The sequence below is a fragment of the Lupinus angustifolius genome, chromosome LG09 (assembly GCF_001865875.1).
Source record: "Lupinus angustifolius cultivar Tanjil chromosome LG09, LupAngTanjil_v1.0, whole genome shotgun sequence".
Lineage (NCBI taxonomy): Eukaryota > Viridiplantae > Streptophyta > Magnoliopsida > Fabales > Fabaceae > Lupinus > Lupinus angustifolius.
Window position 1 is genome coordinate 20,423,175 of NC_032017.1, and position 21,525 is coordinate 20,444,699.

A 21,525-nucleotide genomic window follows, 5' to 3' on the forward strand; every position below is an offset into this window, starting at 1 on the left:
GCATGTATATAAATCTTTACACTTTCAATGCATAGATTTTACACTTTTTTTTAAAGCCCATGAATCAAATAAGGCAACTCAGCCAAAATGTGCTGAAGAGAAACCATAATTAGCTATTCATTATCAAAAGATGAAATTTCAAATGTAAAAGATTATAACTTCCATGATTGCTTTTAAATTATAAAAACTATACGATTTTTTGTGGTTATTATGTACTAATTTGAATAATAAAGAGAGGAAGGTGTGTACATCCTGCACACTAGCTCACTATTAATGCTTATATTTATATCTCGAATACTCAACAATACAAATTTTTTCATGTTATAAGAGGGTCCTATAATAATTTTTATAAAACGAGTAACAAACATTGGTTAAAATACATAATGAATTTGTTTACAACATGGGGTGGTGGCGCAGTTGGCTAGCGCGTAGGTCTCATAGCTTCTGAGTTATCCTGAGGTCGAGAGTTCGAGCCTCTCTCACCCCAAAATATTTTTGCCTATAAAAAGATAACTAACTTTTTTTATTTACAAAATCAGTTATTTAAGCTCACCGTTTAAAACAAGTGAATCAAGATTTGATTACACGGTATTAGTAACCAAAAATCTTTTTGTACAAGTCATTGAGTTAAGATCCATCTATAAGCAAATAATAAAAATTAGGACCGTGAAGCAACTGAAAAATGAAATTGCATAGCAGTGAACAAAGACAATTAGAAGAAGAATAATACTATCAAGTACCAACTTTCTCCAAAACATATGAAGTGGAATCATGCATACATGACAAGTTATTAGGAATATGACTTTGGAATTGAATAATGCATATTAATTTCCTTGACCTCAATGACTATCTTGAAGTACTCATATTATAAGAAATAACCAGCCATGCTTAATGCAAGCATTATAAATCTTAAATAGTTCAGATAAGTCGATGTTGCCACCAGAAAAAAACACAGTAGTTCATGTACATTTTATGACTACTAACATGAAAGGAAATTTGTTAGCAGATATAGCATTCCATTGATCCATCTAACATTTTTTCCATCTCTATTAATTTTTTTGTCTTTCTTTTTTGGGTTAACAAAAGTAGGCTAAAACTTGAACCCATGGACTTAGATTTAGTTATCAAAAAGCCCAAGCTCAAATTGGAAGGTTATATTACACTCGTCTTCAAAATTCAAATCCCAAGGCGGTTATTTTGTTTCTTTCAATTGTGGCAACATCGTAAATCTCAACTAACCCCAGGGCCCATTTCATAACGCGCAATTAGAGAGCTATAAAATAAAAACTGACATTAGCATTACCTAACCAACAACCGCCATGACTGAAGAAGACCGAACCTACGCCGTACCAACCGCCCCCAATGGCGTTGCCGCCGCCGCTGAATTTGAACACGACGGAGGCGATGATGTTGATATGAAAGTGGCGGGAAAAGTGAAGGGACCATGGTCTCCGGAGGAAGACGCGGTTCTCAGCCGATTGGTGGCGCAGTTCGGAGCGAGGAATTGGACCATGATCGCACGGGGAGTTCCTGGTCGTTCCGGCAAGTCGTGCCGGCTCCGGTGGTGTAATCAGTTAGACCCTTGCGTTAAACGCAAGCCTTTCACTGGTAACATCTCAGTTACTGTGTTTGACTCATGTTTCCTGAATTACATAGAAGCTTAGAACTATATTTGTCTTATTGCGTTTTTTTAAATTTGATATGTAACGATAATCGGATAATGCTTTTTTTTTGGTTTTGTTTTATTTCATTTTTAAGATGGAGTGTTCACTGCTTCTGCTATTGAGTGATCATGTTTAATTGGTTTATGCTGTTGGACATTGTTTGAAGCAAAATTTTGGTTTTGATATTGCATTATGTTTTAACTCAATCACATATATGAGTTTTAAATGCAATGCTTGAAATGCTAATATGAAATTTCAAAAACATGTATTTATCCATGACTTTGGAATTTTAAGGTCATATATGCTTTCTGAAGCTGTATCAGCAAAGGATTTCTTTCCTTTTCTTATTGTCCACTTTTCATTGGACTTAGAGTTGATTTTTAAATTATCAAATTTCTTATGAACCTGACAATGATATAGTAGAATATTGAACAGTTTAGTGGAAACAAGTAATCAAAACAGGTAAGGTCCACGTCTCTGATTCTCAACTTCTTGACTTGAGTCAATATGATAAGTTTGATAGAAAGGAATGTTACTATCCACTAAAGAGGATCAATGATTGATCACTACATCAAATTTTAAAGCACTCATGAGAAGATAGTGGAGAAACATTGTACTCTCTGCTTAACATGGTGATTGGTGAATAGAATGTAATTAGCTGATACCAATATATTATTTAAATTGTTTACAAAAACTCCATGGTTTCTTAAGTATAAAAACACATTATTTCATAAAGTGAAATGGAGATATGTAATGCATTTAATTGGTGGCGCAGTTTGGGAAAAGTTATGCATGCGTATGTTATAGTCCAATTAAATGGTATGTTATCTGAGTCGTAGAAATTTGGATTTTTCAGATTTCCATATGAAATATGTATCACTGTATATAGTATGTCTAGCATTTATTATTGTCATGAAGTTCTAGTTTCTTTACAGTTTAAAGAATGCTCAGAAAGACATTTTACAGTGGCAGTTGAATATGTTGTATAATTTCATGTTGAAGTTATCTAGTGTGTGTTTTCTTGCTGTTTTGGCATTTTATTTCAGTTTAGTGCAGCCATATTCAATTGACTTATCCAGTAAGCGGTAATCAAAATATAGTTTCAGAAATTGCTAGAGTGGCATCAGCGTCATACCAATCAATTTTAGCTTCATCACTACTTTGATACTCAGTATTTCTTTAACCAATTATTCATTGTATGTGCTTTATGTTGATGGTGATGGTGGTGTAGGTTGCCAGTGATGAGAATAAAGGAGAGAGCAGGAAAGCAGATTAGGAATGAACCAGACCTTCATACGATAGTCGGGGTTGGGAATCAAAACTAATTTGCATGTTAGATGTTGAGTAGGAAACATGAACCATATATTGTTGTTTCTAAGTATGGGTGCTAGGTTATAATATACTCCTGAATTTCAGAAATAAATTAGAATATGAGTAACATTGTTAATGTTTAAGCTTGAGGCCTCTGTGCTGCTTTGTTTGTGTTGAATGAAAAGAGGTAAAATCTTGGTCATAGCTACCTGCGTACTTCATGGAATGCTCATTTGAGACCCTACCTTATCCCTGTCTTTTCCACCTTTGAATTTTCCTATTGTGTCCAATATATTCAATTGAAGTGAACATGTAATCATTTAATTAAGAAATTAGCCACCTCCCAATCTGTGATGATTACCGTGCCTTTCAATTGTCAAGGACTGATGAAATTTTAATTGTTGCAGAGGAAGAGGACAGCCTTATACTTTCAGCCCATGCAATCCATGGAAACAAATGGGCAGCAATTGCAAGGCTTCTTCCAGGTAGAACAGATAATGCTATCAAGAATCACTGGAATTCTACTCTAAAGCGCAGGCATGTGGAATTAGGAACGCATGTCCGAAAACATGCTGATGTGATGGCAGATGGTAGCTTTGAGAAAACAAAGGCATCTTCTGAAGAAACCATGTCAGTTGGGGATATAAATTCATTGAATCCTCCAGAAGTCAGAAATGTTTATATGGATAATGAAATTAAACATAATGAAGACAACCCTCCAAAAAGAGATGGCGCTGAGGTTGAGGGACATCCTACGCTTTATCGACCAGCATCACGTATTAGTGCATTTAGTTTTTATAATCCTCCAGGCAGGCCAGCTACTGGACCATGTTCAAAGATGTTCCCATTGCAGTCCCCTTTGATCCAAGGCGTAGGAGCCTGTAAGTTATTTGACGGTACTGGATGTGAGCCCATGGTTCCATCGCAATGTGGCCATGGCTGCTGTGAAGTCGACTTGAGGGGAAGCAATTCTCAGGGTTCATTATTAGGTCCTGAATTTGTTGACTATTTGGAATCTCCATCTTTCACAAGTCATGAATTGATTTCAGTAGTTACAGACTTAAACAATATAGCTTGGATCAAGAGTGGCCTTGAGAGTTATGGTGCTGGCAGAGTAACCGGGAATACTGCTACCCAAGGGGCTGCCACTTCCTCAGAAACAGGCTTCTTAGGACAAGGTCTGAAGAATGATTATATGCAATACGAGGAGGGACCTGACAAGTTTTTGGGTGGGATGCAAGAAGTGTTATCAACAAAGATGCCTAGGCAGCATTTTGCAATGCCTGCAGAAGTTTGATAACCTGAGCTTTCTCTAATGGATTTCAATCTTTTTCATTTTTAGCATATCGTGGTGGTGGGTGGGTAGATCATAAGATGGTATAAGTTTGTCTCCCTATATAGTCAATGTTAAAATGTCAAGGGTATTAATTTCACAAAAAAATATCTTCTTCTGAACAGTTGTTATACAAACACCTGTTTAAGATGTGTTTATGCAGCATTCTGCACATTTGGGTATAGTTTATTGTTTCCATAAACTGTACGCTGTGCCAAAATGGATGTACTGTGTGCAAGTGCAATTGGTATGTCGTCTGAATGTGGTGTTTTGTGTTTAAATTGAGTGAGTAGCCCCTTAAATTCGTATGGTGAATAACGAATTGGTTTGTAAGAGATAACACATTTGAGTTGATATTCTTGACTCATTATAAAAGCAGGTGAACCCAACTGATCCTGTTTATTGGCTGACCTGACTCCCACACATGCATTGCAATATCAAGAATTTATCATGTTAGATAAAAGAGAATAAAGGATCAAGAATTTGTAAGAGATGTGTTATCTTTTACACCACTAAAATCATGAATGTATCAGATTTAATCATTTTATATAAAAATATTTCTAAAATTAAACAAAACAATACATATGTCATACTGTTACTGACAGAAGAAGATAAGTTATCTCTTGATGAATTATTTATTTTGTGCATAGCTTTTTTCATACTTTATATCTGATATTGAAGATGTTGAATTTATGTCTTGTCATTTTAAAAGGTCAAGTAGACAAGTTAATGTGTTGGTGTGTGAATTAGGTATGAATGTAGGAAAATCACATCATGAATTGATTCATGATCAGTATGGGTTTTTGCTACTTTGCCTGTCCCCATAAGTATTTGTCTAACGTTCTTACCTTTCGTAACCATGTCTTTCCTTTTATTTTATTAAAATGAAAACAGAATAAAATTACTACATAACCCTCGCTTTAAAAAAATTATATTGTCATGTAAGGACTGATATTGACCGTTGATTTAAAGTTTTAGGCACGTCAACGAAAATCAGGCACGGGCTACAAAATCCACATGCATTGCATACGAGGAATTAAATATCAGTGAGAAAAGTGTATCTAGACAAATCTAATTTTTTTAATACGATTATACCCACATAAAAACATAAATTGTGAGATTCTAACAGGTGCTCCATTTTATAAGAGAGAAAATGCATTATTTAGAAGAGAGAAATGCAATGAAGACATATATATATATATATATATATATATATATATATATATTGAAGGAGAACAGTGCATTCTTGATATAACAAGCATTGAGCGTAATGAACTCTAGTTTTTGTTCTCTTACAATTAAAAAACAGTTTGCAAAATGTCTAAAAAAGGTGTGAAGACACATTAAACAAAAAATAAGAGCATGACATTAAAAAGCTGTGAAGACTAAAGAGAAGAGGACAAAGAATTTTGTGCTTTTGATAATTTTATCTGTTAGTGCCAACAACAAAGGAAAGATCTTTTTAGGTGACTTCAATCATAAGTTCAGAACTTATTTTTCCTTTACCTCTTTTTTCTCTTCTTTATTCTATTTTTCTACTCTATTGCACTCATGATTTGGCAGCCCACTGAAGAAGCAATTGAGAAAAAAAACATCATATTCTTTCCCGAAGCCATAATAAAAAAGAAAAGTGAGACTGAGTGGGACAGACTCATATATCCTAATACATACTCAAAACATCATTGGATATAATTTTCTACACTTTCAGTTAATAATATGTGTAGTTATAAATGTGACCTGTTATGTCTTTATTAAATTATTGTATTCCTGTCCTACCCTATAGTCTCTCCAAACCACAGATCCTGTTGAAGAATCTCTCTCCTGTTTTCAGATTTCTTTTGCTTATTATTATGGTATAGGCATGGATAAAATATAAGACATAAAATACTAAACTTTAAGAAACAACTAAGATTTTGAGAGAACCTTTTTTTATATATTTTATCTAGGTAAGTGATACACAATAACACACAAAATATAATATGTAATAATATGTTTATCTTTGTGTTTATGTTGAAATCACATTTTTACTATTGAAAATATGAGTAAAAATAATCATTTATCCATTAATGGAGAATCCTTGTTTATTTTACCCATGAACAATACTTGGGAAATTATTATGCCAAAATTTCCCACATCAGCTCACTGCATAATCATCATACTGCTCCTCTTATAATATATTTCCTTTGTTTCATATCTCTTTCCCTGTCTCTTTCTATCTCTCTCAGAAGAGAGAGATTACCTACTACCACACTAGAGTAACTTGCTTGTTAATATACTTTAACACACATTTCACATCACTTACCTTTGCTGAGGATCAGAAAAAATACATCTTTCTTCTTTAAAGCTTGGTGGGTAGCAATGATCTTTGCCTCCTGAGTCATTATATGAAGATTCTCAACTTGAGTGTTCACAATGTTGGTCACTGAGGACAAGTCCCTTGTTGTTAACATAGAAGATAATGGATGTGAAGGTTGTTGTTCTGATGAGGAACAAAGCTCATCCCAGGATTCTTGTCCTGAGATTGTTGGAGTGTCTGAAAAAGAGAGAAGATCCTCTGTATCAGAGTGTTCAGTGGAGGTGGATCTGGAAGGTACAGTATCTGATGTTAAGGTGCATCTAGCTAAGGTGGAGAGAGATTGTAGGATTTGTCATCTCAGCATGGATATGACCAACCATGAATCTGGCACCCCTATTGAGCTAGGATGTTCTTGCAAAGATGATTTAGCTGCAGCTCATAAACAATGTGCTGAGGCTTGGTTCAAGATCAAGGGTAACAAGTAAGTACTGAGTACACTACACTGAAAGATATTTGTTATGTTTTTGAATAAAGTATTGATCTTCATGTTTTTGGTGTGTCAATTTGTGAGATTCATGTGTACTATAAGATATATAAGTTGTCATTCTTTTCTTTTGGCCATTTGAGTGGTCATGCTTTAATTTGAGGCATAGATATTCTTTTACCAAATCTAGAGTTATTTGACTTTGTCTAATTCTTGCTTATACTTAGCATTATGCATATCATACCAAGAGAACATGGGATAACAAGGGTAAAGGACCATCTTTCTCTTGCTTGATGTGATGTGCCAATAGTGGAATGTGAACTAGAATAAGATTCTCCTTGTGCTAACTGAAGGACATAGTGGTAACTAAAATAAGTTACATTATTGCATAAATGGTTTAGGTAAAGATTAAATGCTTAAAAGAAAAAAGTAGGAGAGTTGATAATATCTTATTTGCTGGTCCAACTGTCCAACCATACAAATAAATTTTATTTTATTTTTGATATTTGATTGATTTGTTTCTCCACTTCTGTCTAATCTGTTTCTGCAGATTATGTTTTAACTACCCTAAGTGGAGTCAACCTAAATCTACATGGTGTTTAATGTCAATCTCACAATTTTTATTGACTAGTTCTTCTTTGGTACCTTTTTTAGTATTTTATTTAAAAATACATCCATAAGTTTATCATTCACTTAGGACTCATGTGGCACCAGTATTTAGTGGATGGCTTTGGCAATTTCCAAATTAAAAAAATCAACTGTAATGATTATCCAAGGAAAATGAATCTTTGGGAAATTGAAGACATGGTTTTATAGTTCTGAGCATGCTAAGTTGAGTAAGTAGAAAGTGGAAAATTCGGAATGAAAATCACTTTACACTGGAAAGTTGCATTATATAGTCAAATTATACTTATTGCAAATTTGATTTGATTTGGCCTTTTATTCCTGGTCAGCACTATTTTGATTAAACTGCTGGCAAGTATGAAACTTGGTTATATGACTACTAATATTTTTCTTATTACTTATTTGCCAATTTTGATTTCTAGTTATTCACTCTGTATTGTTAGTTGTGATCAGAAATCAGAAGCCTGTAATATAAGGTGATCTTCATTGTGTTTCTTCTGTTTAAGTTGTTCCAACCCAAACACAAAATGGTTACAATAAAAAATGAAGCAGCTTGGCCAGTTAGTGATCATGTGCCATTATTTCTGATATTACAATAAAAATGCCATCAGTATATTGGTAGTGTGGAGAACAGGGTGAGATTGATGCAATTGTAAAGTTGTTGTATAGTGACCATGAGGTCACAACTTCAGAGGTTCAAATCATCGAAACAGCTTCTCTGCTGCAGGCTCTAAGTGGGAACCTCATTCATTGGCCGCCCTTCTCTAGAAGGTTAAAGGCACTTTGATGACTAGCCACTTTATTGGTTGGTATATGGAATAGCAAATATTGTGAAAGAAGTCTATTAGTACATGATGTTCATTTATTTTTACTGTTGGTTTTCAAACTATCAGAAATTTACTGCACTAATGTTTTCCATTTAGCTTAGATATTTAACTGCACTACTTATTTTCACACTTGTTTGATTTACAGAACTTGTGAAATCTGCGGATCAATTGCACTCAATGTAGCTGGTGCAAATGAAGTTCAAATGACAGAACAATGGAATGAAGCAAATGATGCCTCAATCATATCACCACCTCCACCAGCACCAACTGTGGAAACTAGAAGTTTCTGGCAGGGACACCGTTTTCTTAATTTCTTGCTAGCATGTATGGTCTTTGCCTTTGTTATATCATGGCTTTTTCACTTCAATGTGCCCTCATGAATTCATATGTGTAACTTGAGAATGATTGAGGAATATTAGACCAACCTTAATAGTCCTTAAAAACAGGTACAAAAACTCAATACCTGTGTCTCCATATACTATAGTTAATTGGAAACTGTGTTTTTTTCTTTACATATATGATGATTTTCATGTGTACTTTTTTCTGTATTGTTGTAGATTTTATTTTGCTCAACCTAGAGTTACATTGTATCACAGACAGTTATATTTATTTCCTATGTGTGTACATCAATGAAGCCTTCTCTCTCCATTATGTAGAATTTGTATTGGAATGAATAGACAAACTGAAAACGTGGATCCAAAGTTTTAGCAGTGTAATAGTTGACTTAATTAGCATTATACTTTAGGACAAAGATCGGTTGTCCTAAACATGTCCCAAAATCTATCCCAAACCAACCGTAATATATTATATTAGTTAAAAAAATTAAACATTTATGTTATGTCTATTTTATTGTGATTGATTTGTAACAGACTTTAAGACATGTTTAGGGATAACAAATCCCTAAACATAACCTTTAATAAGAAATTAAAAGTGTACAACAGTTTACAAGTAAAGTAGGCAAATGAATAAATATTCAACTCGATTCTTTATTATGAAATTCACAACATCAAAGTACCAATGATAGTAGAGTACGAAATCGTATAATAAATACTTGACGTATCATATTTATTTAGTTCTAATATAGTTCTAAAATAATCTCCTAAAAATGCAACAGCTCAAATATGAAGAGGTTGGATTTGTTCTTTTTTTCAAAAACAAAATTAATCTTTATAATCTACATTCTGGCCAAATAAAAAAAATCAACAAATAAGATTATTCTTGAAAAAAAGCTGAAAAACCAATAATCTATGCCAAACATGGCTATATAATATATGATTAAGCTTTTTTGTATAGAGATAATGAATAAAGAGTACAAAAGAAGATCCAAAGTGTGAGGACTATGTGTGAAATTGATGTTTGGTTATGATTATTCTTCTTAGTTTTGAATTCACTATACAACCATGAAGGAATCTATTTTCATTCAATCACCTAATTCGTACTCTCTCAGTAATAACTAGTTTTCACTTTGTAATGGCTATATAACTATACATGTATGTTATGTATTTGATTTTGTAGTTGCTTCATCGTGAAGAAACAACAAAAAGGAAACAGTTTCCTGCTTTTCCTTTTCCTGTTTGTACAGAATCTCTCTCTTTTCTCTCCACTGGCTCTTAAATTTCTGCACCCTCTTGCTCTTAGCTTAATATACTTCACCACTTTCTCTTGGAGCTCAACTTTGTAGGCTCACCTTAGTTTTAAAGGGAAAAAATCCATTTTTTTGGAGTGATTGTTACTATCTTGTTTCTGGTTTCATCTATAAGAAAGTAACTAGGATTTATTGTCAGCCTCACCCTTCAAAATTCTAGTACACCATGATTTTTCCAAGATTCTCTTCGATTCTAAAAGGTATGACTTTTATAGATTCTCAAGTTTATGCTGTCAAGGAAAGATTCTGAATTCTCAGCTCCTTTTGAATCAAATCTCTATATTTTATACTTTCTGTGCTTCTCATATGTGTTTCTATGCAACCCTTTTATAGTTCTTCATTTCCGTCTCTTTAGTGACTTCATTTCAATTCAAGTATAAGGTATGGAATTGGAAACTTTGTATCCTCCTTGTTTTATGTCAAGTTCAAATTTGTTTGTGCAAGAGAGCAACAACAACATAGAATGGACTAGAGAAGAGAATAAGCAGTTTGAGAGTGCCATTGCCATATATGATAAGGACACTCCGGACCGATGGCTTAAGGTGGCAGCCATGATCCCTGGAAAGACTGTGTTTGATGTGATCAAGCAGTATAGGGAATTGGAAGAAGATGTGACTGAAATAGAAGCTGGTCGGGTTCCGATTCCGGGCTATATTGCCTCTTCTTTTACCTTTGAGCTTGTTAGCAACCAGAATTATGATGGATGTAGAAAGAGGGCTGCAACTGTCAGGGGTTCTGATCAGGAGAGGAAGAAAGGGGTACCCTGGACCGAAGAGGAACACAGGTAAGTTTCATCAATTGTCTAACTGATACTGTTTTGATCTTTACTCTCTTCTCTAGCTGCTAAAACTGTTTTTATTCAAGATATTGATATTGAAAATTTTGCTAATGGATCACGAGTTTACACACAAGTAACTCAACTTAGATCTAACAATCAATCAAGAATTAATGATTCCAATCATTGTTCATTTCATTTTCATTGAATTTCAGTTGTTTCTATAATTATTCCTTAATTCTGCTTTGCCAATCAAGCAGAGTAGTTATATGATTTGACCTGTGAGTTTGTTTTAGTATATTGAGTTCTGAATTGCATGCATGCCAAAACAGCTGAAATATTCAATATAATTTTGAGTTGGTTTAAGTGTTGCCTTTGCACCTACTACCTTGTATATATTATTGCCTTTTAATCTTTTATATGTATGGCTTCTATTTGAGATGCTTCAATCTATATCATTTTTTATTCTTGTAAGTAACATGTGTCCTTGGTCTTAAATTATAGACGTTTTCTTATGGGACTTATGAAGTATGGTAAAGGGGATTGGAGAAATATTTCGCGCAATTTTGTGGTCACAAAGACTCCAACCCAAGTTGCTAGTCATGCTCAGAAGTATTACATAAGACAAAAGGATTCTGGAGTTAAAGATAAAAGAAGGCCTAGTATCCATGATATAACCACTATAAATCTTGCAGAAACTGTTACTTCAGATAAGAATAATCCCCTTTTATTCAATGAGTCTCCCATGCATGAACCACAACAGAAGCTGGGTACTAGCATGTCAAAAGTACAATTGGATTGGATTAATCACTACAATGATGGTTCACTCATGGTTTTCAACTCAAATTGTGATGACTTATTGAAAGTACAAGGGCAGGATCTCAATGACTGTGCATACCATGAGGCTTATGCCAAGCTACAAATTCCAAGTTTCAGAATGGCTTCTAGAGACTTCAATAAGGAAGCTGTTTTTAGTATTCATGCACTTTCATGTGAACTCTGATATTATGCAAAAGCAAATTAATAACACTGCCTAGATCATTGTTGTGTTGGGTTATAATGTACATGGTACTGAAGCTATTTGGTTCATGAACATCCTGAAAAGAAAGTACAATAATGTTTAAATCCTTAAAAGTAAATCTTGAATGGACTTCTTCTTATGTGCCATTTCTTTGGAGACTCAATCTGCACCATATTATGTACCATTCAAGCATGATAAGTCCCAATAGCAACATGACAAAATCACTTTAGGTTTCCAATATTAACTTCAACTTATTACTTATTAGGTCCAAAATATAAGAAATATTAATCTATACTCAAATGGGCTTATTAATAATCATTTGCTTTCTGAGGGCAATATGGCCAAGTTAACCATGTTTGATCAGAATCACTTTACTAGTAGAATCTGAGTTTGCATTCCACTTTGTTAGAATCTCATGCTTCATTGGGTCATAATATAGACATATTCATGTAGGCATTCCACTTTATTTAATTTTGATTCTCAACCAATACAAATGCTTCCTTTTATTTCATATTTATGCACCAGCCAATCTACTTTTGTGTGGTGCCAACATTGTTCCTTCTTTTATTGGTCTATGGAAGCATCATGCTTTATTTTGATTCTTTGATTTACTTGAGAACCCAATAACATAGTATAGTCCCTTGCACTATCCACATTTTATTCATACTAAAACTATTATACTTTCAATAAAGTAGTCGACCTTAGATTACAATCATAGTGTGGAGTGAGAAGTGTGATTATTGGCACTCTAATTTTTCAATTAGTGTTTATCATTAAATAATGATAGCTTTGTAAAATAAAAAAACTAAAATTGTTTATTAGGAAGTATGTATTGAGAATTTATATATACCAATAACATTATTCCAAATTTAGATTTCTTTTGATTTTGTTTTTGAAATTAGTAGAACTAACTGCTTTTTATTCCACAATATTCTTAGCTATGGCTTTCTTTTGATTATAGTAGTTTTTTAGGAGTAGCCCAACATATTTGGAGGTCTAAAGCAAAGTTTAAATTAGACTTTTTATTTACGGGTTATCTTTCAAATTACTTTTTGTTGAGACATTCTTACTATTAGGTAAAACTTCATGCATATGAAAAGAATCAAATCTTATGTGATTATTGAGTATATCAAATTGTCAACTAGTGTATCATTTTACATAATGGTCAAATATGCACAGGTTTATTTTCGTAAATTTTTTATATAATTAGTAATATTGAAAATTTATGCCCCTCTATTTTAAGGTATATAAAATCATATTCTTTTGTTCCTTTTAGGATAAAAATAAATAAATAGTTAATATACTCAGGATAATTATGTATTTAAAAATATTGTCTTAATTTATCTTATTTCATATTAGATATGGGATATGGTGCGACCCGAAGGATGGTTCTACTTAATATTTGAGCCGCTTAGCTTTTGTTAATTTTCATCATAAAAATGTTGGACATTCAACTGTAATTGAAAGAGATCTTATATTAAATACATAAAAATGAATAATACAAAATTAAAAAGACTTATTCATCTAATATTTTAAGAATTTTAAGTTAAAATGTGTGTCCATCCCAATTATTGTCAAAGAAACGCTACCAAATAACTTCACTCTACCCTAGAAATAAATTAACCTATATATAATATATTCTTTCTCAATGAATTTATAGTATGATTGGGCACTTTGGCATCTTTTACTTAGGTGTTTTAATCTCTCAAAAAAATTAGGACAAATATTTGTAGAACCACTTTTTTGGACTAACCACAACAGCAACAATGGATTCAGCTATAGCTATGATCATGCAAAAAAGATTGCTTGGTTTGGCCCACAAATCCACGAACCAGTTTTGTACTATAGGACATGGATGCAATGTGCATGAGTATACAATACAACACTGGTAAAGTTTCATTTGGTTTATGCTTATTTGATCTGTTGCTTTTGTTTGAGATTATCTTTTCATCCAAACTATCTTCCTATTTTATCCCTTGATTCCAATCGCACAAAAGTCCAAACTTCATTCTTCTAATATGCCTAGTGAATCACACGCTTAGAGTCTATATTCTACTTTGCTACTTTCATATCTAACTCTATTGCTATATTAGAACTAAATAAATAGGATCATATGCAGAGTATTTATTATATGTTGTCCTACTTTACTTTCATAGGTACTTTGAACTTGTGAATTTCATATTAAAGGGTAAGTATTATTCGAGTTGAATTTTTATTCCTTTGCCTAATCTACTTGCACATTGGGTTTATCCTTGGCGCTATTCTTTTATTAGATATAAAAATTTGACTCTAGTAAATGCAATTAGCATATTATTGGATTGAGTTTATCAAAATGCTAAGATATGTAGATTCTCTAATTTTAATTTAACATCTTCTATTTGTTTGTATAACCTGTGAGATAAATATAATCATAATTTAATTTATAGTATATAAATTTTGGTAGAGATAAATAATAATCATATTTTTCTAATTTTCACCCATCATTGGGGTTGACTTTGATGCAGGGATTCATTCACTAACGCAATTCAACTTTTACAAACAAGTATCCTACATTGCAAATGCATTTTAAACTTTATAAAATATAAGAAAAATATTTTAAATTATATGCATCTAATTAATCTATTAATATTTAAACATATAGATTTAAAAAGAAATGATTTAACTTAAAAAGCTACACAAAATTGATTTGAAAATTTAAGTTTAAATATATGGATAGTAAAACTCTACCTCTAAGTATTTAACAAAGCAAGAATTATAAACAACTATCTATCAAACTAATCAACAAGCTCGATGATTAATAATTTAATTTTTATCCAATGTGTATCATTTTTCCAATTGTAAATATATACTATTTTCGGTTATCTTACAAGAGAATGATTATTTGTGTTAGTATTTTTGTATAAATATAAGAATATAAAAAATAATAAAGGCATAATTGTATCCCCTTATTTAATGCCACTAATGATAGAATGGAAATTTACACTATCTTTAACAACAAGTATCATTGTCAACAACAATGCTATGGTGATAGGTGGCATTAATGGGTGCAGTGGTGACAACTGTGACAGCACTATGATCATAAAGTAGTGGCAAAAGATATTTTGTGTAATAATTTTAATCCAAACAACCAAATTTTGGAGAAGTTATCACTTCCATTTAGAACTTTCCACTAAATAAATAGTATTTTTTTTTTTTCATTCTCATTCCTAACACTACCTATATTCAATTTAAGAACAGAACATGAGAGTTTGTACCAACCATTTCTTACACCTAATAGAATGTGAAAATTCTTAGTTGTGTCTGATGAACCAAAACAAATAAAAACAACCCTTACTTTCTATTCACAAAATTGAGCTTCTTCAGTGGAACAAGTACTAGCTGCATGAGTTGGTAGAAGCATTTCTGAATTACAAGAAGAAACCAAAAACTTATTACAAGACTATTGTCTATGAATTGCAGAGAAAATTGAAACCCCCTAACTAAAAACACATACAAGCATAATTCTGAAAGAAAAAAAAGAGACTACTTTAGGTGTGAACATATGTTGCAGTTGCAGGAGCCAAAGGTGTAACTGTGTCTGGAAAATCTGTTCTTGGCCCAGCAAGGGAGTAATATGCAAGAATATGTGCTGGATGCTCAACAAATATAGGCTCTTCAGGATCATCATTAGTAACCACATGTCTAGAAGGAATAATCTCAATGTTCCAATAGGGGCGAGCCATAGCCAAAAGATCACAACCAGATTGAGATGCTCCATATCCTTGCACCCATAAGTACCTCAGAGAAGTTAATCTTGTTGCAGCAACAGCTAGTGCATACTCACTAAAAAAGGAACACCCTCTCATTTCAAGTTTCTGAAGACTTGGGCAGCCCTTAGAAAACTCCAATAGTCCTGCATCAGTTTCCCCTACATAACCAAGTAGCATCCATCTCACATTTGGGCTGTATTGTCCTATGTAACCAAGTCCTACATCGGTTAAGCCTCCAGGTCTTAGATACAAAGCAAATCTCCTAAGCTTGTTGCAACCCCTGAGCAAAGCCTTCACTCCATTGTCAAGTGGCAAATCGGTTATTCTCTCTTCGCGGTCTAGCAAGACGAAGCGAAAGTCGCAGAGGTTTTTCAAGTGAGTGCCAATGTGTTCTAGACATGCATTTGTAATGTCTGAGACATAAACAGCCATGTATTCTAGCTGTGGACAGCCCTGTGATAAAGCAATTAATCCTCTATGAGAAACAACTCCTTCCTCTTCTGCCATTCCTTGATCATCATCACCTCTTTCAATCCTAAGCCTTTTTAGCCTCTTACAAGTCTGTGCAAGTACTTCTAATCCTCTGTCTCCAATTACATTTCTTGTCTGCCCACAAGAGAAGATTATCAGTTCATTATGAATATTTCAAAATGTAGTCTTGGTCATTCAGAATAACTTATTATACCAAAATATTCACATCCATTTCAATTATTACACTTTCATGCTTCCCTTAGTCCAGCCAAATATTCATATCAGCACATGTAGGCATAGTTGTGTTTGTTAAAAATACATATAAGTGCAAGGACTTGGAAGCTTAGATTAAAAGGAATGAAAAGGCCATGAAAATTAAGGTTAAAAACAATTATTGCAAGGATTTGAAGGGAAACTAATTAACTAGAAATAGTTCTGAGTTAACCTCAAGGACTTCCAAAATGGGGCACTTTTGTATCAAGTTACAATGATCCTCTGTGTCCAGCATTGCATAGAGAAGATCCAATTTTTTTAGTATGGCTGCATAAGGAAACACTATTGGCATTTCATTCTTTCCAATATATGTTAAACCCAAACGACTTAGCTTTGGTGGTAATGATACAGAGGAATAATTTTCTGGTTCCTCATTGTAGGAACCTCCACAAAATTCTTCTAGAGAAGATGCGTGTCGAAAGAAGTTCACAAGACCCAAGATTTCGCAATCAGTTATTTTCACAGAGACTAAGTTGGGGCAATTTTTGGCTATAAGTTCAAGGTCCTGAATTCTGACATTGGCGAAATCTGTCAAGTAAAAATTCAGTGTCTCAAGAACTGTATTATTCACTGCAATCTCATGGAGCCACTCACCATCCTTCTCTGTAATACTGCTTTCTTCCAAAAATAAGATTCTTAAATTCCTGCAAAAAAGAATTTTTAACAGTCAGAGTCCCACTAATTTATAATCACAATTCTATTCCAAGGAGAAATGAAAATTACTCATGCAAATGAATATGTTTAGTAGCCCATGAAACTTCATTCAAACTCTAGAGGCCTGAACATAATCATATTGTAATGTAGTTTCAGTAGTTAGAAAACATTGGAATTCAAAAAGTTGCAGCATACTCAAATGCAGCAAAATATCACCATAATTTGAAAGGGTGAGAGCCATTGGGTAAAACAAAGTGCACTGAAGCACACTTTTAAATGATTAGCAATTCTTAGAGCAAATGAAAGAACACAAGTTAGAATCTTTCTCCTCACAGGTTATAAGAAAATGATTTGCATAGTTTTAGCCTACAGCCCTAATGTTATAGTAATTCCATCTTCCTTAGACATTCAATTGATTTGCAGGATTGAAAACTCCAGCAGCATGAAATGAACCAATTCAATTAAAGATTTAGAGGACTTAATCTTTTGGAAAATCATCAGAAAATTTCTAGAGATTGAGACTAAAATGAAACTCAAAAAACAATGTCAACAGCCAGAGCTCATCAATAATAGATAATGCAGTAAAATGAGGCACATCTTCTAATACAAGAGAATAATGTATAAAAGCTACTAAACCAGATTAACTGCCACTTAATTGTAACAGAAAATAGGATTTACAAAACAAATGGCTAACTAATTAAGCATTCAAAACAGAGAGAGGGAGTAGCAGATTATTCCAAAATATTTGGAATATTAAATTACAACGGACAAAGGTTGGAAACATGAAAGTAGGTTACAGAATCCAAAACATTAATGGAACACAAACTATGAAACCACTCCACAAATCATACGTGGAAGTCAACATGGTGTTCCTTGGAAGTATTAAATTATTAACTAATAACTACTCACTGTTAAATTGTTAACTGATAACTACTCAATATACTTCCTTTGTTTCAAATTATATTCTTCCTTTGTTTCAAATTTTATATGATTTATTGAATTTGAATTCTTAAATTGTGTAAGTAACCTTAAACAAGTTTTGGAAATGGAGAGCAAACGTTATCATAAATTAATTAAATACTTTGAAATCATTCTACCCTTCAAAACCATAAAAACGCATGACCCCAAAAAAGTATTTTTTTATTGAAGAAAAAAGAATAAATCTATAATATTTTCCATTGATAAGCATCCAAACTAAAATCAAAACGACGGTAACAAATAACTCAAATCAAAACATTATACTAGCTTCATACTTTTTATAGAGACATTATTGATGCTTTTTTTCGTGTTATTTATTTATAGGAATTTTTGTAAGACCTTGATTTTGTTGTTTATAAAAAAAGATGGGTTTAGTAATAAAGAAAAGACGAAGTTACCTGCAAAAGCGACCAATATGGTAAAGGCCATCGGTAGAGAAACCAGAACACTTATCAAGCTTAAGAGCTTGAAGCACGTGACCACGAGAATGTGCAAGATTCTTAAGATCTGAATCAGTTACAATCATGCGGCGAAAATGAAGAGATTTCAAGCAATCAAAGTAAAGCGCAATCTCCCTAACCCAAGGTGTAACGAACCCTCCCCAATTCTCCGGTATCAAGTTGAACATCGCCGCCCTCGGCTTCCCCTTCAGCTCCAACGATTCCAGGTGAGGGAACCGCCGCCGGAGACGTTCCGGCGTGGTGGTGTAGCATAGAGCAATCGTCACGTGTTTTCTCGTGTGTGAGTCAAGCTCGTGCCACCGGCGACACACCTGAGATATCGCGTCACGGTCCTTTGGGTCGTGGATGTACGGCAGAACGCAGTCTAGAACAACGTCTGACATCGTATGATTCATTCTGCTATTGATGTTTCGATCCACCATCGCCATAACCAGAGAAAAAGAAGTAAATGAAAAAGAAACTATTTAAGATGGGGAATTTAAGGTCATGGGGTATTGGGAAAAAGTGGAAAGATCTCAACTTGAAGATGTAGATCGGTTAAGGAGGTTGAAAAAATATTTGGGTCGGTTAAGTTCAGATTTGAAGGTTAACATGAAGAGAAAAAAACTGGAAAGAGAAGAATCTAGTTGAGTAACAAAGTGACGTGTGAAGGTACAAAACACAACATGGGGCGTGGAAGGAACAGTGGAAGTTGCGGCGCAAAAATGGATTGGTTTGGAAAGGCTATTTCACTGATTCAAGAATGAAAGAGAAAGAAAAGCAGAGATTTTTGCATTGTGGTTGGGGGTGGAGGTATCAGGTATCAGATGGAAGAAGCATAAAGAAGTGATTTAGGCACTGAAGACGAGCCAATCACAAAGGGAAGAGATGGACGGTAGAGATTGGATGATGGGGTGAGGTATCGGACGGCCACTGTTTGTAAGAAGGGGATTGGATTTGTTCATTATCTTGTGTCAACCATAATGATATAAATTAAGAATAATAATAAAGGTTAAAAGAATTTAACTGATAATAAATATTTTTATTGGTGTAAAATATAGTATGGAATAACTTTTGTGATGATAGACTTATTTTAGTAATAAGTTATTATGTATCCTAACAGGAGGATATCGACTTGGATTGTCTCTAGCCTATCAGCCCCAGGATAAATCCAATGGTTCAAAAAATCCACCATTTTAATAAAAAATGTTACTTTTTGGTTCATTGGAAAAGGAAAAACAGCAACAACTAGAAAAACAACCAATGGAATCACTTTTAAGCTCAACCAATTAGATAAGGACACTATATTATATAAAAAATGAAAATGTGCATTGATCACCTCTTTCCCTTCACAGTCTATGACAGAGTAGAGATACTCATAGAGATGTGATTTTTTTATACTTAATTTTAGGATAAAATTGTTATTATAAATATAGATAAAATGATATAATTATTTTTTTATTTTTTTTGTTTTATTTTGTCCAGCATTTTTTCTATTTATTATTAGAGAGGAGTCTGATTCTTGATGTGAAGGGTGATCATATTAGTTGTTTTTCATCTTCAAATTTAACTTCCAACCAGACTCTACACATACATTTTGGCTTATAGTAATTTCCAGACAATATGACTACTATGCAAAGCTGTTCACAAGTTGGGTAGGATAAAATGGTATGGCTGAACATTCCCTGCAAATAGATCAATAAATCTAGAGTAATAATTGAGAAGAATAATACTTGTCACTAAATGACATTATAACTTAAGATATGAAGAATTGATCTCTTAATTTGAACTAAGGATATATCTATAGAAAATAACATTGGTAATTTGTAAGAAGCCATATATTTTACTGAAGATCTAACAAAAATGGTACAATGCAAATGTATCGCCCAAATTGAATAAAAAAATGTTAGAAAGGAGAAGGAAAAGTAGGTTGAATTAAACTCTTGAAGAGAGATGGACACATCTTCTATTCTAAATAGTATGTCACTTCATATGTTATTTTCTTTAATCAGTCAAAAAAATATTTTATTATTAAATTTTAAACTTAAACATATGTTTTTTTTGTCAGCCTAATCTGAGAAGTGTCACATGGAGTGACACACTCTTATGGTACAAAGTAAAGAGAGGGGACCACTAATGTGTTGGTACTCTTGCAATGGTTGAGTCTAGGATGAAGGGTTAGGGTGTTGCTTATGTAAGTCTTATAATAACTTATACGGTTCTTTTGGGTTCTCTAATTCAGTGGTTTTATTTTTTGAAGCATTGGATTTAAGGTATGGTTGTGATTTATGGTGTAGGGTTGCTGGAGACAAAAAAAGGTGGAAAAGATGTAGGTCCGGAAAGAGATAATGAGTGAGAGAAAGGGTAGTATCTATGTGGGGGGAGGAAAACGACAAAAAAAAAAACAATTAATGTCAAACTAATTAAAACAGGAGTGATGGGTAATATATAAATTTAGAACTGCAATTATTTCTAAGATTATTGTCATCCACGTCCATTGTATTTAAACAATGTCTAGTTCCCTTCATTTCTTACAGGTTCAAAGTACTTTAGCATTCTAGTTCATCCTCAAAATGTCATTTTATATCATACAGTTCAATTGTAAAAATAAATAAATATATGAATAAATTCAAACTCAACATAACATGACAAAATTATCTCAAGTAAGCAGGATTTAAAGACTATTTATTGGATTTAATTTTCTAGGGATCAACAATGTGCTAATACCATTTTAGTGGAATAGCATCACATCTCTCATCGTCTATGTCCTAAAGATTGTTATTGTTTAAAAAGTTAAATATGTTTCAATTTGAATTGGAAAATCCATTGGATATTATGTGTTTGATAAAAACTAAATTATTTAATTGTGCTTGAGAATAAGACTTAATTAATAAAGTACTACCTTATAAGCATATTATTGACTTTACGTGTTAATCTATTAATTGAGAATTAATACCCAAAAACTTTACACTTCGGCCCA

The 21,525-nt window shown here is 33.1% G+C and overlaps 4 protein-coding genes and 1 non-coding gene across 7 annotated transcripts; 4 read left to right on the forward strand and 1 right to left on the reverse strand.

Annotated features, from left to right (window-relative positions):
• Nucleotides 403-487, forward strand: TRNAM-CAU. Its single transcript is given in 2 exon segments — nucleotides 403-440; nucleotides 452-487. It is a non-coding gene; the product is annotated as a tRNA-Met (tRNA).
• LOC109355744 (myb-related protein 330) lies at nucleotides 1,181-4,565 on the forward strand. The gene is made up of 2 exons (XM_019598949.1): nucleotides 1,181-1,608; nucleotides 3,383-4,565. The coding sequence occupies exons 1-2, from the start codon at nucleotides 1,320-1,322 to the stop codon at nucleotides 4,270-4,272; spliced, it is 1,179 nt and encodes a 392-aa protein (XP_019454494.1). The 5' UTR covers nucleotides 1,181-1,319; the 3' UTR covers nucleotides 4,273-4,565.
• On the forward strand, nucleotides 6,419-9,148 carry LOC109355814. 3 transcript variants are annotated; one of them, XM_019599038.1, is made up of 3 exons: nucleotides 6,419-7,085; nucleotides 8,685-8,935; nucleotides 8,993-9,148. In XM_019599038.1, exons 1-2 carry the CDS (start codon nucleotides 6,721-6,723, stop codon nucleotides 8,917-8,919), a joined length of 600 nt encoding a protein of 199 aa, XP_019454583.1. In that variant the 5' UTR covers nucleotides 6,419-6,720; the 3' UTR covers nucleotides 8,920-8,935; nucleotides 8,993-9,148. The 3 variants fall into 3 exon arrangements, with proteins under 3 accessions (XP_019454583.1, XP_019454582.1, XP_019454584.1); XM_019599039.1 differs by having other exon boundaries at nucleotides 6,462-6,794; nucleotides 6,837-7,085; nucleotides 8,685-9,148; XM_019599037.1 differs by having other exon boundaries at nucleotides 6,460-7,085; nucleotides 8,685-9,148.
• On the forward strand, nucleotides 10,104-11,968 carry LOC109355710 (transcription factor DIVARICATA-like). Its single transcript, XM_019598899.1, has 2 exons — nucleotides 10,104-10,968; nucleotides 11,464-11,968. Exons 1-2 carry the CDS (start codon nucleotides 10,568-10,570, stop codon nucleotides 11,960-11,962), a joined length of 900 nt encoding a protein of 299 aa, XP_019454444.1. The 5' UTR covers nucleotides 10,104-10,567; the 3' UTR covers nucleotides 11,963-11,968.
• LOC109357058 (coronatine-insensitive protein 1-like) lies at nucleotides 15,299-19,469 on the reverse strand. The gene is made up of 3 exons (XM_019600763.1): nucleotides 18,504-19,469; nucleotides 16,646-17,117; nucleotides 15,299-16,335 (listed from the first exon to the last, which is right to left on the reverse strand). The coding sequence occupies exons 1-3, from the start codon at nucleotides 18,992-18,994 to the stop codon at nucleotides 15,508-15,510; spliced, it is 1,791 nt and encodes a 596-aa protein (XP_019456308.1). The 5' UTR covers nucleotides 18,995-19,469; the 3' UTR covers nucleotides 15,299-15,507.

Bases quoted from the DNA above. Each gene is read 5' to 3' on its own strand.
- LOC109357058 (XM_019600763.1), bottom strand. From the start codon at position 18,994: ATGGCGATGGTGGATCGAAACATCAATAGCAGAATGAATCATACGATG. The intron at 17,118-18,503 runs GTAACTTCGTCT...TCTTTTTTGCAG, and splicing joins CATATTGGTCGCTTTTGCAG to GAATTTAAGAATCTTATTTT. The intron at 16,336-16,645 runs GTTAACTCAGAA...TCTTGTGGGCAG, and splicing joins CCATTTTGGAAGTCCTTGAG to ACAAGAAATGTAATTGGAGA.
- LOC109355744 (XM_019598949.1), top strand. From the start codon at position 1,320: ATGACTGAAGAAGACCGAACCTACGCCGTACCAACCGCCCCCAATGGC. The intron at 1,609-3,382 runs GTAACATCTCAG...TAATTGTTGCAG, and splicing joins TAAACGCAAGCCTTTCACTG to AGGAAGAGGACAGCCTTATA.
- LOC109355710 (XM_019598899.1), top strand. From the start codon at position 10,568: ATGGAATTGGAAACTTTGTATCCTCCTTGTTTTATGTCAAGTTCAAAT. The intron at 10,969-11,463 runs GTAAGTTTCATC...CTTAAATTATAG, and splicing joins TGGACCGAAGAGGAACACAG to ACGTTTTCTTATGGGACTTA.
- LOC109355814 (XM_019599038.1), top strand. From the start codon at position 6,721: ATGTTGGTCACTGAGGACAAGTCCCTTGTTGTTAACATAGAAGATAAT. The intron at 7,086-8,684 runs GTAAGTACTGAG...TTTGATTTACAG, and splicing joins TTCAAGATCAAGGGTAACAA to AACTTGTGAAATCTGCGGAT.